Source organism: Podarcis gaigeae (assembly GCF_964106915.1).
Source record: "Podarcis gaigeae genome assembly, chromosome: 3".
NCBI lineage: Eukaryota > Metazoa > Chordata > Lepidosauria > Squamata > Lacertidae > Podarcis > Podarcis gaigeae.
In genome coordinates, this window is record NC_139680.1 from 23,315,894 (window position 1) to 23,332,271 (window position 16,378).

Genomic DNA, 16,378 nt, shown 5'->3' on the forward strand with positions numbered 1-16,378 from the left:
ATGGAATACTTTCATGAGACCTTATGTCTGCCTATCAGTTATTGTGATTTCCTCCCGTACTTTCATTTTTGTGAGGGTAGAGCTGAGATAGAGTTAAGCAGAACGGAGCAACAGTATTCAGTATGCATGTTCCTACATTCCCATCCTTAACTACACAAACCATTATGGGTCCTATTTGTAAGATAGATCTGATATGGAAATATTATAAAACATCCCCTGTATAGGTAAAAGAAAACAGAAGGAAGCATGAAAAATCAGAGAGATGCAAAACTTGTCTGAAGTATCAATGGGAAACTTGGTCTAAAATGACCTGTTTTCTTGATGATTTAAATCTGCTTTATTTCAGTTAACCCTCCCTGGTGTTAAAGTGGTTAGCTGTTGGCTTAGATGGATTGCCTTTGTTGGCTGAGCACTAAACGCTTGATACGCCTAAACCGTTCTAGAAGGAATCGGAACCAAGCTGGAGCAGTCCCATGAATTGTGTTAGGTCCATGGAGTTGGCAGCAGTTAATGAGCTGTACTATTGAAGGCTGCAGGCAAGTCTTAACACAATCAGTCATGTGAAACTGCTCCTAACAGCCTTGGTGGGTGGTTAGTCAACCAGGACTACTGTCAGTGCAACTGCCAGGCCAGAAGATTGATGATGTCCTTGTGTGCTGTGCCTAGAGCTGGAGACCAACCACTCAGTCAGTAATCACCCACTACCAGGATCCCTCCAGCCTCCGGGGAATTATCATTAGCATGGTAGGATAACTGTTCATCCCCACCCCACCCCAAGAATCCTCAGAACAATGTTTTTTCGCCCTCGTCCTTCATTCTCCCTGACAGCAAGGAGTTATTATCCTGGAAGTGAGGTGTATCTAGATCTCAATCATCAACCTCCCTATTCCTATTAGCTTTTCCAAGTCTGCCATCTTGACCTAATGGGGGAAAATACTTGTTCCCAGAGAACCTGGAGCTTATTGCACATCAAAAATCTGTTCAACAGGTAGATAGCTGTACATGTGACAGACAGTGTGAAACTCAGGGGAGTCTCCACATCCCTACTGGAATTCTACCTGCACCATTGTTTTGGATTGATTGAGTTTACTTATATACAGTATGCTGCTTTTCCACAATGAGCTGGGCCCAAAGCAGCTTACAGCAAACATTCAAAACATCGAAATACAGGGCGCTGGAAATGCAAATATACAAAATGCAGAACATGTCAGTAAATGCTGTAGTTTAATTTACTTAATTGGGGGTTTGAGGTTTTATTTAGATCATGGTATGCCCTGACCTCCTTGTCCTGCTGCTGAACTTGCATATCTGCTTAACACACCTTATCCGTTGATGCTCTCTGTAGCTCCCCACACTAGGTTGTTCTTAATTTATATCCCTGGCTAGTTCCTTTTAGTCTAGATAATCAGTACTCTCCAGGAATGCCTGCAACTGCTGTGCCATGACTTTCTCCAGTACCTTACCTAAAAAAAGGTATGGACTACTGACCAGGAGTTGCTGTGAATCCATTAATCCAGGGTGGGCTTCTAGAAGAATAGCAACACCACTTCCTCTGAGGACAGCAGGTGCTTCCCACTCATGTAGAGACACAATAACTACATTATGAACCCAGCCAGTCTGCTCTCTGCTTCTCGTTCTCTATTTTTATGTTTTCAGTTGTATCTGTGTCTGTTAATATAAATGCAATCAATAAATACTCGCTACCTCAGATCAAGAGCCCAATGGCTTACTTACTATATCTTTGGTTAGCACCTATATGCCAAAATACTGTTATGGATTTGTAGATTCCCTGCTTTCTCCAGGTTTCTGGGTGCCCTGCCTCCCCCTAGATTCCTGGGTGTTCGGTTTTAAATCAGTGTTTGGAGAAGGAAGGTAACAGACATTGAAATTAACAGTGTAAAAATACAGACAAGACCAGGTCATTTAGAGCAATTGACACTACAAATGCTGTCCTTCCCCTGGCCCTGAGTAGTGGGCAGGGACAAAACAGTAGGGAGGGGGAGGTTGCCAGGGTTACAGGGGGTGTGATGTCACCCCATGAATATAGTGTCTTTTTGCAGGAGCTTTTTGGAAAGAGCATGAAGGAAGTGGAAGACCAGGGACACGGGCTGGTTACCACTCTGGACTCAATCTTGCTGAAGCTATGGGAGAAGCAACAGCAGACACTCATAGGGTATAAGGTTCTGCACTTCTTCCATAATGGCTTGGGTGTGCACATGTGTAAATAAAACTATATATCTTAAAGACACTACGGTCTCCACTATGTCTCATTCCAAACACAAACCCTGGTTAAGTGCCAAGACCCCTGGAATCCTGCACCGCTCGGCAGAGATTGGGATGGCCCATAACCACACATCGCTTAATAGTCATCAGAAGAGAAGTGCTACACCTGCTCAAGAGTCTGTAATGGCCCAGATCTTATAATGGCAACGTTATCACCAGGCACTATAATGTGAAGCTTGATAAGAAGAGTAGGCAGAAGTGTGCAGCCCACCTGGGGGAATGGGGCTTCAGATGATAATGATCATATCAGCTAACCAACTGGTCAGAAAGAGAGCCATGTTCCTACTTAAAGACATTCATTAAGGGACATGGAAGCTGAGCGAAAAGGGTAAACAAAGCAAATTAACAAATTCTTTTGATTGGATTAGCAATTTGGGAGCCAGCCACTGCTGTCGCTGAGTATGTCGCTGCCTCTCCTCGCTCCTCTAGGATGATCTTAAGCATCACTGGCTGCACATTGAGCACATTTGTCAGTTTCAAGAGCCACAGGACATAGTCTGGCAAAAAGACTGTTTCAGCAGCAGCATCTGTCTCTGCGTCTGCCTTGTTGGATTCCCGCTGACTGCTTGACGAGATGCAGGGACGTGGATCATGACTGTGGCAGGGTATGCTGTGTGCTCTTGCCAGGCCGCTGTGAGATATTTTCAAAATGATTTTTTCTGTGAATGGCATTTGTTTTGAATGAAAGTAATATTAGTATTCCCTCTTGAGTAGCCTCATTTGTATTAGCATTTCAGTTGTGGCAGGATGGAAGGGAAAGCCTCCCTTTCCAAGGTCTCTGTGAACTAAAGTACAAATTACATGTAATCTGTTGCTCTCTATGGTTTCAGACATGGGGTTTCCCCAAGAGATGCCCCGGATTTGACTAGGGCTTTTTTGTATGCAAAGGAAGTGCTCTGCCACTTTTGTTGTGTTAACACCTGAAAGTTTAGCATTAACTCTCACTCTGATGACTGAACATGGCAACTGCCCTAATACTATTGGATAATAGATTTAGGTAGGTAGTTGTGTTGGTCTGACGCACCTTAGAGACCAACTAAGTTTGATCTGGGTATAAGCTTTCGTGTGCATGCACACTTCTTCAGATACCGTATATGCCATTACTATAGGATAATGGGCGACGCGGGTGGCACTGTGGGTTAAACCACAGAGCCTAGGACTTGCCAATCAGAAGGTCGGCGGTTCGAATCCCCGCGACGGGGTGAGCTCCCGTTGTTCGGTCCCAGCTCCTGTCAATCTAGCAGTTCGAAAGCACCTCACAGTGCAAGTAGATAAATAGGGACCGCTCTCTGGCGGGAAGGTAAACGCCGTTTCCGTGTGCTGCACTGGTTCGCCAGGAGCCGCTTAGTCATGCTGGCCACGTAACCCGGAAGCTGTCTGCGGACAAGCACCGGCTCCCGGCCTCTTGAGCGAGATGAGCACGCAACCCTAGAGTCGGTCACGACTGGAGCTGATGGTCAGGGGTACCTTTACCTTTACCTTTATAGGATAATGGCAATCATGGAAAAATATGTTGGTGAGTTTGTAATGAACTGTGAAATGCCTACAGTAGGTACTTAATACCCTACAATCTGAACAGAGAAGTAAGAAAGCACTCATTACATTTGAGGATATTCTTACGAGTTAGTGGGGGAAGAGGACCCCCCCCCCAAGATCAGTGGGTGCCAATTTCCCCCTCTAGATTCTTGAGTGCTGGGGTTTAATCATAGCTGACAGTCTGAGCTTATTTTCCACTAGACAAAAGGACATAGGGAAGTGATGGCACTGCCATTAAGCCATCTACAAGATAAAATACCCTACAAGTAACTGAGGAGAGTTTACCAGGGCAGTGTGGGCATGATGTGGCACAGAGGGGCTTTTTTTGGGGGGGGGGCAATGTGTTCTGAGAACAAGAATGAGGAATTGAGGAGAACTCCATGTGGTGCTGGCTGGAGGAGTCTGCACCAACAGACCAAGACCAAGACTAAGTATGGGTATCAGAACCATCATGTTGTGAATTTATTTTTGCGCAATCCATGCCAATGACAGTGACTTGCTATGGCAAGAAGACTTAGTGATGTTATCTCTCCGACTTATGTGGTGAATTCAAATAGATGAGCAGGGCCACATGATGGGAATTCAGTGAAGGAATGCCTCTCCCTATGGTGACATAATGTTTGCAGCAGCTCTAAGCCCTACTGGGGAAATAAAGGTTTGTCTGTGCTCATTCGGCAACTGAACTCCAAACCAGTTACGTTTCCATTATTTGGATTGCTGGGAATATGATATTAAGGAGTCCCTCTTCCAGTCTTCCTGCTACCTTTTTATTCATAGCCCAGTTCTTCTCTGCAGTATCACCACTATTTTAGCCAGCTGGGGAAATTTTGACCCATTTCCCCAGGCATCTGACAGGGATGGTCACCATCTTGCAAAGAGGTACAGTGACTGAGCCTTGAGAGAAGCCGTAGTTAGGGATGCCACCATCCTCATTTTTTCAGTTCAGCCCAAGAGTAATAATTCTTGGTACTTCAAAGGGAGAGGGGATCTGCTCTTGGCTAACATGTTCATTTGAATCACTCATTTCTGGTGACTAGTTACATGATAGTTTATGAAGCTTGTGGTAGAGAACTTTAACTATGCTTGAATATTGTTGCTACATTATTTCTTTTATTTTATTAGTATTAATAATAATAACATGCATTAACAACTTTCTGTCTGATTTGAAAATAGTCAGTTTAGAAAAGGGAGGGGGAATAAACATATCTAGCAGGTAAAATACTCATAGGTGATTTGGATACAGATTTTGCGTTCTACAGACACCAAAGTTCATTTTATCCACAGAAGGCTTTTGATATACAAGAGAAATATCACTGTGACTTAGTGACTTTTGTTGGCTCCTGATTCTCTCTTCAGACCTTTCCCTCCCCCGCCCCCCCGACCTTCCACATTGACCAGGAAAATCTGAAGAGAGCTTGTAAGCATGTTTGGGTAACTGTACTTATAACCATTCCTATTATTGGGAAATTTGGATGCAAGTATGAAAATCTGTGTTTCAGATTTTGACTTAAATTGAAGTCATGGTATGCAATATTCCCAGCAAAATGATTTAATTTCAATGTGATTAATAAATGAATGAATGAATTTTGAAATGTCATTTGGTTTTATTTTTTACTTTGGGTATATTTTCTTCTTTAATACATTCATAAAACCAAAGAACATTAGGTGTATTATTCTGTTTGTTCTATTCCGAGAAATGGTGGTGAAGTTTAGATGACTGACAGCTGAAGTATTAAAGGGAATAAGAATGATTTTGGTAGGCTAGTTGTACAGAAAATGTAAACCCTAATGTTATTTTCTAACCTGCCATCATTACCCTTCCCGGAGGAAATTGGAAGGAAATTGGAACATGATCCATCACAGTGGGCAATTTCCTACAGAAGCAGTCATATACACAACTTTCCTGACGTAACACACAAATAACAAAGAAATGTTTCTGTTACAAAACATGTAGTGAAATGCAAGGCTTTGAAATATTCATAATATGTATCTGAAACTTTGGTTTTCTTATTTTTATTTGCAGCGTCAGTTGCATCAACCTGTAATGATCCTGGAACTCCTCAGAATGGCAGCAGATATGGAGACAGCAGAGAACCTGGGGATGCCATCACCTTCCAGTGCGACCCAGGGTATCAGCTCCAAGGGCAGGATAAAATTACTTGTGTGCAGCTGAATAATCGGTTCTTTTGGCAACCTGATGCACCTACATGTATAGGTATTGAGATGGAATGTTAGGTTCTTTTAAAGGTTTTAATCTAAGATACCACTGCATTCTGATATTCAAACTGGGTCATTCAGGGTGGTGTAACACTTAATGCAGCAGTCGCATTCGCGCATGTGCCATGTGGTACTACCCAAACAGATAACTAGCTGGAAAAAAACAACCATAATGTTCTGCCTTTGCATGATATTCCAAATCCTCTACCTCTTCTATGAATCCTGAATAGGATGAGTTCAACCTTGGACCATTTTCTGTGAGAAACATGCTTGAAGGAGTTTCACAGTTTTGCTGGGTAGTTTGAAAAAGCAGGAGCTTTGTCATGGCGAACTGTTGGAAATTCACTTTATAACCCCTAGGAGCAGCAATTTGGTTTGCCTTGATCACAGACATGGCTTGTCAGGTGGGGTGGAGTCACTGTAGCTCCTTACTGGGAAAGGGAGGAACCTGGAATCAGGGAGTTCAACGCGGTGCAAAAGCACTAGCGGAGCCAATCCAGCAATCCTGCTGGTTTGTTTACACCATGCTGACCTCTCTGTTCCTTTGCCCCTCCAAGCAGCAGCCTCCTCCCACCCCCACTGAAATGCTAACATAGCAGCCCCCTTCTACTTAATCTTGAGTGCGAACTAAATTTTCGGTTGTAGAAATGAAGAGGAAAGGCCAGACTTGCTAGTGTATCAGGAAGAAGTAATACTTAGAGCCAAAGAGATGTGAAGTCAGTGGTGTGAATATAATTAAAACTCACAATTCTGTTACTTAAATAGCAGCCAAAGGAAAGCCACAGGACTGTGGGCCTGGAGACAGAATGTATTCTCTCTCTTTCTGTCATCACTCTCTGAAGCTGCTATTTGCATTTCAAGGGAAAAAGCCATTGGAGCCAGTGGAAGCAATGTCATCTCTAGTTCAACCTTTAGACAAGGGATGTAAAGCCGACTGAGTAGCCTATTTAGTTTTCCTTTGTTTGTTGTTTGTTTTTGATGCAAATAGTTCATTTAGGAGAGTCATTATGGTGAAGTACCATAAGTGTATTTTACTAAGAAGGATGACCTTGAGGATTATGCAGTTTAAAATGTTCATTATACTAAACATAGCAGTACTTCAAGCCTCAAAGGTTCTAGAAAGGCAGGATAAAATAGAACATTTAACATACTCACAAAGAATTACTCTTGTATACTAGGGTAGCTGAGATTTAATAGCTCTTCTTTTTAGCATTCTGACTGTTGTCAAACAGACATTCATGTTTGTTTAATTTTTTATTTCACTTTTTTGCTGCGTTCACATTTTATAACTTCTCTGAGAGCAGCTCTGTATTTTACCTCAGGCTGAGTCATCAGAAGATGTGGCAAAAAATTTGAGTCTTCACTAGAGTAATAACTTACAAAAGAGCTATTTTGTTAGCGTGATCTATTTTTAAACAAAATAGCCGCCTGGGCTGATTACTATTGTTACTACAATGAGAATTATAGGTGTTCAGTACCACTGTTAACAAGACCCCTAATTTTAAGTGCATGATTGCAGATTTAGTTGCCTACCTGCCAGCACAGAATTGTTTTTTTCCTGTTAGTGTCTGCCTGGATACTTGGATTGGGAGGCATCTTTTTTTAATCAAGTAAAGTGATTTTATTGGCTTTCTTTTGTCTAAAGAAAGACAGACGAGAATATAGAAAAATCCTCAATTTTGAATGTTTCTTTATGCAGAAGCTCTTCACTGCTGAAGGAATTGTTAGAGGAATAGCCAGACACATTATTAATACCTTCTCAAGAGGCCTTCCTTACATAGGATTGTGTGACTATGGTTCGGGGTTGTTTTGCACTTACCCAAAATACAACGTTTTTGTTCCTGGAACCCAAATTATGGAATTCACTTCCCAGAGAAGAATTCCTGGTTAGACCAGGATGCAATTTTAAATAAATCTCGAATACCTTTGCTATATATCCGTACTTGTCACACTTCAAAGCCCTTAACAGTTTGTCATACTTTGACCTACTTTAATAAGCAAAATCTCTCCTTTCATACGTCTTTGCTACCCCAACCCCTGCTCCTGATACATGACATATTTTACAGATGTTCCTTTTCTCTTCCATCAGGTTTTAGAAACCTGGATGTGAAATGACCATGTTGCTGCTTCTGTCTTATCTTATCTTTCTCCTATTATTTTGCAGCTGATTTATTAATGCTTTGTTGTTATTTGCTTTGTTGTGTTTCATCTCTACAGTATTATAATGGCAGATTTTGGCTGCAGTCCTGAGCACAGTTCCTCTGTAGCTGTGTAGAGAGAAAGGCAGTGTTTGCAATCCTCCCCAGTGTTGAGGATGCTGCCTTTTACTCTTTATCTCTAAATAGCAGACAGAGCTCATTCTCTCCTAATTTTAGCAGGGTGGTGGTCAGCGCTAGGATTGGGAAATGAAGCCCTCTGGCTGACCTTTAGGTAGTGATCTCTACTGAACAAGCAGAGGGCTTTATCTCTCAATTGAAGTCCTGAGAACCACAGTACTGATAACGGGGATAAAGCTGTGGGGGCTGGCGGGCCACTTTCTGTGGCTCGGTGGGCCATAGCCAGCCTATGGTTTGTGGGTTGGCTACCCCTCTTGTATCAGAATAAGGTGGTAGATGCTTCATACACGCAGAGAGCATTTAACTTTTTAAAACAACAACAACAACAACTTCTAACAGTGTGTACCTTGCAAAACCTAGTCCAATAGTGGACTAGGCTAGAATCTTTGTCCCTGTTATACTGTTTTGACTTGCACATGGTGTACATATCTGGGGGAAGGGAAGGGTAGTATTGGATAGTGATATACTGTATGCACATAGTACATGCATGCATACGGAAACACGTTGCAAACACACACATTCCTATATGTTCTTAGTTCTTCTTGCTCTTGGATGATTGAATAGCAATTAGCTAAAAAATAAGATGCTAGAAAGAAATAATAAAATGTATAAGGTCTCAACTTACTTTGACAATTGCCAGTGCTTAGTGTGACCATTGTGATCAATTTTGCTTTCCTCTCCTCTGTGTTCTGTGACAGCTGCATGTGGTGGAAACCTCACAGGCCCGGCAGGTGTTATTTTATCACCAAACTACCCGCAGCCGTATCCTCCTGGGAAGGAGTGTGACTGGAGAATAAAAGTAAACCCTGATTTTGTCATTGCCTTGATATTCAAAAGGTACCATTTCTAGAGCCATGCTTTTTTATTTTTTACAGCATGTATTTATTTAAATGTCACATTCAAAAAATCACATCATTTATCACTTCATAGCATTTCTAATTACTTTCCCCCCAAAGCAATGCCTTACAGCCTTCATTTAGAACATTCTGTGTCGGTGCTACAGGAAGATGTAGAAGCAAATAAGAACTTAAGAGAAGCTCTGTGGGGGGCATCTAGTTTTGCTTCCAACAGTGAGCAAATGCCTGCCAGAAGGGCATCAAAGCTCCTGAGTCTAGATGACCCTTAGGGTCCCTTCTAACTCTTCGATTCTATGAGTCCCAATGCTAAAATTACAGGGGTGCTGGAGGGGGCCTTGCTGCTTTACTTTTTTGTGATGGCTCTCTTAGCTACTATCCTTAGAAGGCCACAGGGGACCATGGTTTGACTAAAATGGAGAGGGAGAGGAGGTAAGGGCTGGAAACTAGGTTTTATTAAACTCACCTGCCTTCTCTGCTGTTTCCCCTAGTAGCTGGTATTCAGAGGGGAAAAGGTTCCCCTTAATAGTTGCTGATAAACTAAGCTATCCACTAAGATAATGTCCATCATGGCATCATGCAGCAGTATGTTCTATAATTTAATTATGCATTGCGTGATGAACTACTTTATTTTGTCCGTCCCAAAGCTACTACCAGACAACGTTGTTGGATTGCCCAAGTTCTAAAGAGGGGCAACATTTTCTCTCTGCGTAAGCTCTTCACATTTCCCCCCCTAATCTTATAAAATTTTATCATTGCTTCCCCCCCCCCCATACAAAAAATCCCTGGTGTATTTCCTGATAAAGAATGTGCCCTTAATTATTTTGGTTTCCCCTTTCTCTCTTTTTGAGACAGGGCCATACACAGAAATAATACACAATATTATGAATGCTTTGCGCAATAGATTTATAAAGACATCATGAGTATTTGCGCTCCATGTTCGGTCCCTTTTCTAATAATCTCTAACATGACATTTGCTTTTTTTTTAGTACCACTGTACAATGACTTGACATTTTCATTGAGCCTCCTGAGGTCTCCTTCCTAGTTAGTCACAGAAAGTGTAACTTTATAGCAGTATATTTATACAGTTAGATTTATGGTATGGTGGGTGAAAACTTTCATATATTTGCTTTAATAGTGCTAAATACACAACTTGTGCTGAATTAGATCCGAATTTGACGATAAGTGAGATTAAGGAAAATATAAATCTTTTGGAGAACTGCTAGATTCTATTTAAATGAGCGGATATAAGATTGTAAACAAGATGGTAATTTGCTTAGAAAAACCTTTTTTAACGATGCAAGTGAGAGCAGGAGACGTGAGGGAGTCCAAAGAAGTGATGAAACTATGCTATGATATAAATAATGTTGTTTATTATTTATGCATTTGAATTTGAAAATCTTAATAAATATTTTTTTAAAAAAGTAAATAAATACACAACTTGTGTATCAGAGCTTAGTGTCATCTGCCAAGTAAATCCTTTTTAAGGTGCACTTAGAACAGAGCTTCCCAAACTGTTGGTATGTATGCTGCAAGGTATTCTGGGGGATATCTGTATACTTCTTCTTCAGGACAATGTCACCATCCATATATTGACAGAGAAAGTGGAAATAAGTATTGCACAGGGCTTTCGTACTGTGAAAGCCGTAGAACAGTGAGGACATCCAATGCAGTGATTTAATTTTTCAATTGAGCCGCTAGCACACCATTTTGGAAGGATACGAAATGTGATTTGCTACTGCTAATACAGGGCAGTATTAGTACATCTGTGATTTAGTCCATCTCCTCTTGAAGTCAGTGTGAGAACTCTTGACTGACTGCAGCCTTCTTAAATTGGGAGGTGTGTGTGTCATATTTGATCCCGAAGAGCTAAAGAAAGGTACATTTCTTTCTTCTAACCAGCACTCCATACACATAAGAAAATAGATTGTTCTGTGGCACTCCTCCCTTCCCCCTTCTATGAAAATTTCATTAACCGGGTATAAGAATTAATTAAAGTGAATGTGGGATGTAATCACCGCATGCTAAAGGTGTTGAGTATCTATATTACTGTACTAGTTTACTCAAAGCAACAGAAAAAGTATAACCCCCACCAAGTGCAAATGGGGGGGGGGGAGAGAGACAACATTTAAAAATATGTTTTGATACAGGCAAAAAAGGACGAGAAATTCATCTCTACTTCCCCAAAGACGGCTTTATATTTTCCAAACTCTATCTGCTTTTTACCATAAATATTTGCTTTCACCAGTTTGGGTTTTCTGCTTTTTATTTCCTTTTTGGTGCTACAACTATATTACCCCAAATGTTAGATGAGATCAGGAGTATTCCATAGAAGATAATTCTGCTCATAATTTCTACTGAATCTTGCCTTCCTATGGCATCTCCCTGCACCATGCTCTTTGGGGAGAGTCTCCCCAAAATACCAAATCAGTCAATTAAGAAAAATACTGGTAGAACGACAATTACCATAAAAGTGTTGGGCTCCTGTTTCTATTCCTAGTTGTTAGGACTATGCTTAGTTTGTAGTTTTCTCTCTCTCAAAGGACTAACTGCACTCAGAATATTCTGGTACTGAGCCAAAGATGCCCCTCTACTTCCATAACAACATTTGCAGGCCATAATAGCATTACAGTGATTAGGGGTGGGAATGATAATAGTAATGTTACGACTTATGGAAGAAAGTGGTGTAATTTTGCTACAGCTACAAGTTGTCACAGTCTCTTCTTGATAATCCAGTTATTGCCATTTTCCTTTAAAATACCACCCTAGTAACAATGCTGCAGGATGCCATAACTTTGTTTCGGGGCATTGTGAGACTCAGGTGGCAGTTTTACTGCCCAGTAGATAACTTTGTTTGCTCAGTGCTGAGATATTTTAGCAATTCAGCCTGGCATTTGTGAAGACCTATGTGGGTTTTGCATTTTAAAAACCTGATTTGAGCACTCCCAGGTATGTGCTGGGATCAACGTCTTAATTTCCCTTTAAAGTTCATCTCATACAGATTAATTTGCACAATTTTTGGAGTAAAGTAAATGTCTTGATTCCCTAAACTCCAGTAAACAATGCTGTTGGACCTGTTTAGTAATAGGTAGGTAGGTATGTGGATACAGCAGAGAGACACAGAATGGTGATAAATGCAAAAAAATATAATTTAAGCTACTAAACTTTGAAGGAGTTACAAAAGAAGTTCCAATTACTTTAGTTAAAACTGCTTTCTAGGGATCAGTTAATAGTTCCAGTTAAGCTACTGTTAAAGTAGAACGTGACATTAACATCCTCAAATGAAACATCAACGGAACCCAAAGAGTTCTGAGAAGACTTGGGAACACGTAGGAAACACCCTTAAGCCACTGGAATCTAAGGAACAGGCAAAATATATAGAGGCAAAGGGCTCCATGCCAGATTCTTCCCCATGAAAATGCAGCTTGGGTTGGCATATATAGGATTTTAGTTGCCCATCTTCTTGTGCCTATCCAGAAAACACCGAGGGCCAAAACATTCTCTAATAAGTATTAATAAGGAATGGTGGGGGGAGCCTGAAGAAAATAACAGTGTGGCATTCTGAAATAAATTGCAGTATAATAAGTTAAACTTTACTATTTGTTCATACTTTAGAATGTGGGAGAGAGAAATCCTTTATAAAAGTGCACCAGAAATCTTAGAAGTAGAGTTGGAATGTTGATGCCATTATCTTTTTTTTTAAAGCAACAACAACAACAGAGACATTTTATTTCTTGCTTCTCTATTTCAGTTTCAACATGGAACCCAGTTATGATTTTTTGCATATTTATGAAGGAGAAGATTCCAACAGCCCTCTAATTGGCAGTTTTCAAGGCTCGCAGGCACCTGAAAGAATAGAAAGCAGTGGTAATAACCTATTTCTGGCATTTCGTAGTGATGCTTCTGTTGGCATGTCAGGATTTGCCATTGAATATAAAGGTAAATTTAACAAAATATGTATCATCACATAAAATGTAAACACAAGATTTCCTCCCATCTAGTTATGCTTGACATGTCGTGAGGGATCATGCATAAGTTTCTGACAATGTTTGTGAAAATTAGATACAGATTCGTAATCAAGTATAGCTGAAGTATATTGATGGTGTTACTCTCTCATGTATGGTGTATATCATCAACGTGGCTATGATCACAAAAAGAACCAACATCATTATAATCATATCTGCTGAACTGATTTTATTGTGTAAGCTCTTGTAGGAAAGGCATTTACATAGGCTACAAAAAAAGACATGAGGTCATTCATTTGTGATGGAAAGCTCTTTTTTAGACCACTCCCTGCTCCCAAAACATTTGAATGCCGTTTTTAGAGCCATGCTGTATATTGATGTGGAAGCCATTTTTTTGTCCAGTTAATTTTTTTAATATATTTATTTATTCATACATTATTTACTCCATTTGTTTAGTGGCTAATTTGCAACTGGTTCATACATTTCTGTAGTTACAGTTCATTTTTGTTTGCCATTGTTTCCAATGGAAAACCCAGCCAGTCTTCTGCATCCTGATACGTCATTGTTTGCCTCCAAGCTACGTTGAATTTTCAGGTATTCTTCTTCAAGGGGATTATATGGGATATACAGTGGTACCTCTGGTTGCGCCCGGGATTCGTTCCAGAGCTCTGGTCAGATCCTGAAGGTGTGCATATCTGGAGTTGCCGCTTCTGCGCATTCGCACAGTTTAGCACTTCTGTGCATGCGCACGGTGTGTAGAGCGCTTCTGTGCATGCGCGTGCAGTGAAACCCGGAAAAATACTTCTGGGTTTGCCGCGTATGTATCCCAAAGGATACGTAACCGAATGTTGTGGCGATCACACCGGGTCCCCGGACTTTTCACTGTCTATTGATCCCTGTGCCACCACTTTAGTTCTCCCTGCCACCACCCAGGCCCTACCTGGTGCAATACTGAGTCCAGTCAGGGTTAAATTGGAACACAAACTTTTGTTTGTTTATTGCAGTTTAACAAGTGTGTGGTTTCATAAACAGTATCAGTCAATTGCAATCATGGGGTGCCTATCCAGACCTATAACTTCTGCTACCTGCTCTCACTCACTAAACCACCTCTCAGATATTTACTTGTCTGCCTTGCCCCTAACTATTCCTGACTCAGCTTATTTCGCTATACTAACTCAACCTACCCACAAACTCTATCCCAATTCACTCCCACTCCAACCAACCACCCAACTCCCAACGAACCCCTCCCTTCGCCCCTCCCAGAGCTGGTTTTATACTCCCTCTGACTCCACCCCCGGGTGCTGATTGGGTAACCTGTTTAACTATTTCACCCCCAGCACTCTCATGTAACGTCACACTGTATATATGTTATGCATGCATATATATGTAAGGCATGCTCATGCTTCCTTCTTACATGAACAGCAGGGTTCAGAGAAGTTCCTTGTGGATAAATAACACATATTGTGCAGAACCCTAACTCTTAATATGCTGCTGTACCTAACACACCTAACCCAAGTAGTGGTTATATGTTTTATTGATGTAGTGAGACCAATGTACCATGCCACAGCATTGGATCGAGATGTGCCCTCTGGGTTCCATTTGAACGTTGTTCTGAGGGAAATGGGATTCCTCATTTTCTCTTTCTTCCACTTACAGTTGTTTTGGAGGATTGAGGGACCCTTCAGAACGGCAGAAGAGTTAGCATTGGACACTGCAGGGGGAGCAGTCAAAACTGCCTCCCCTTTTCCTTTTGCAGGAGCCTCTGCTGGACCCAAGTCCCTTCTAGGAATGGAAGAAGCCTTCCATTCATAAACTGGCAGTACTGGAAACAACCACTTATGCTATATTCTGAACCTTTCTTGTGGGGAGTGTGCACATTAGAATCTCAGTTCTGGAAAGGTTTTATGATTTGAGGAATGCACTTACTTTCTGTTTGTCTGCTTGGTTTCTTGCATGCCTAAACAGCTTTTATGCCGAGTAAAAAGAACAAGAGCTGCTGTTGAGGGAAGATCTTCTCAAACAGAAATGACTTGTACAATTTAAATACGAGAAAATGATGTACATCTGTTTAATACATAACAGTTTCTTACATTCCGGGTGCAGATTATTTGAAGACCAATTTGCATACATGTTGTTTATTTCTCGAAGCTATATAAAATGAGAATATTTCTGCTTTATCAGACTGACGTTCCCGGCCAATCAGGCGATAGGCATTTGCATAATACCTTTTGGGTTGTTTCTGAAAAGATACTGTGAACATGCAGATTTCTCTTGTCTCATTAGCTGTTTTTCTTTGCTTGGGTTTGCATATGTGCTTAGAATTCCCAAGCCCTTTTCTCTTAGAGCAGCTCTAGTTTCTTTGTGGAAATAGTATCAAAATGTACAGGACAGATGTAATTAAAGAGAAGGAGGAAAAGCCCAGTTGAATCATGTGTACCACAACTGCTTTATCAATATAGTTATATAAACATTCTAAAACAATGCTCATTTGTTCAAAGGGGTTCACATGCTCCTGCTATCTGCATAGAAAGGATGTTAAAAGGATGTTGCACTGCAAGGCTACAAGGGACAGCCCTCCCCCTGCCTACATTAAATGGGCAGCCATGCTCCCTGAGGTCCATGCATATAACGTACACCACTGAATATTTGGCAGGGAGTAGAGAGAAAACAGAGGGAAAATGGACTGGAGTGGCTGGAACCCTGAGCATTTTGTAAGATATATTTCCTGTTCTTTAAGTTATGCTTCAAAGTGCCCTGGCTCCGTAAAATGTTCTTTAAACATAGTACATAAGCAGCTCTGAAATGCTGGTACAATTTAAGGAATTAAATCTTTTTAAATGCCAGCTGTGGGGCTTCAGTGCCCTTCATAATCCCCCCCCCCCCGTCCGTATTACTAGTTGAAGTGGAATAAATTATGCACCAAAAGCAAATACATATTTGTATTATTTATATAGGTCACAATTTTTCAGTTGTTTTAGTGCTTTATACACACAGCCTGCTTTCTAAGGCTGTGCTCCTATAGTAAGGCTTGACTCTTCAATGTGCATCCTGTTCGGATTGTTATTTGCCATACTGTTTTGTTTGTTTGTTTGTTGTCACCATACCACAACGGCCACACACAGCCTCAGCTATGCTATGGCTGCCCTTGTATCGAACTTCAGTCAGGATTCTCTTCAGGAGTTTGAAT

The 16,378-nt window shown here is 41.0% G+C and overlaps 1 protein-coding gene across 4 annotated transcripts in view; it reads left to right on the plus strand.

Moving 5' to 3' along the window:
• Nucleotides 1-16,378, plus strand: part of CSMD1 (CUB and Sushi multiple domains 1) — a 949,787-nt gene that overhangs the window by 785,890 nt on the left and 147,519 nt on the right. For all 4 annotated transcript variants that reach the window (XM_083729648.1, XM_083729649.1, XM_083729651.1 and 1 more), the window contains 3 exons: nucleotides 5,843-6,034; nucleotides 9,071-9,209; nucleotides 12,978-13,165. In XM_083729648.1, coding sequence (XP_083585774.1) covers nucleotides 5,843-6,034; nucleotides 9,071-9,209; nucleotides 12,978-13,165 — 519 coding nt within the window. The remainder of the gene's footprint in view (nucleotides 1-5,842; nucleotides 6,035-9,070; nucleotides 9,210-12,977; nucleotides 13,166-16,378) is intronic.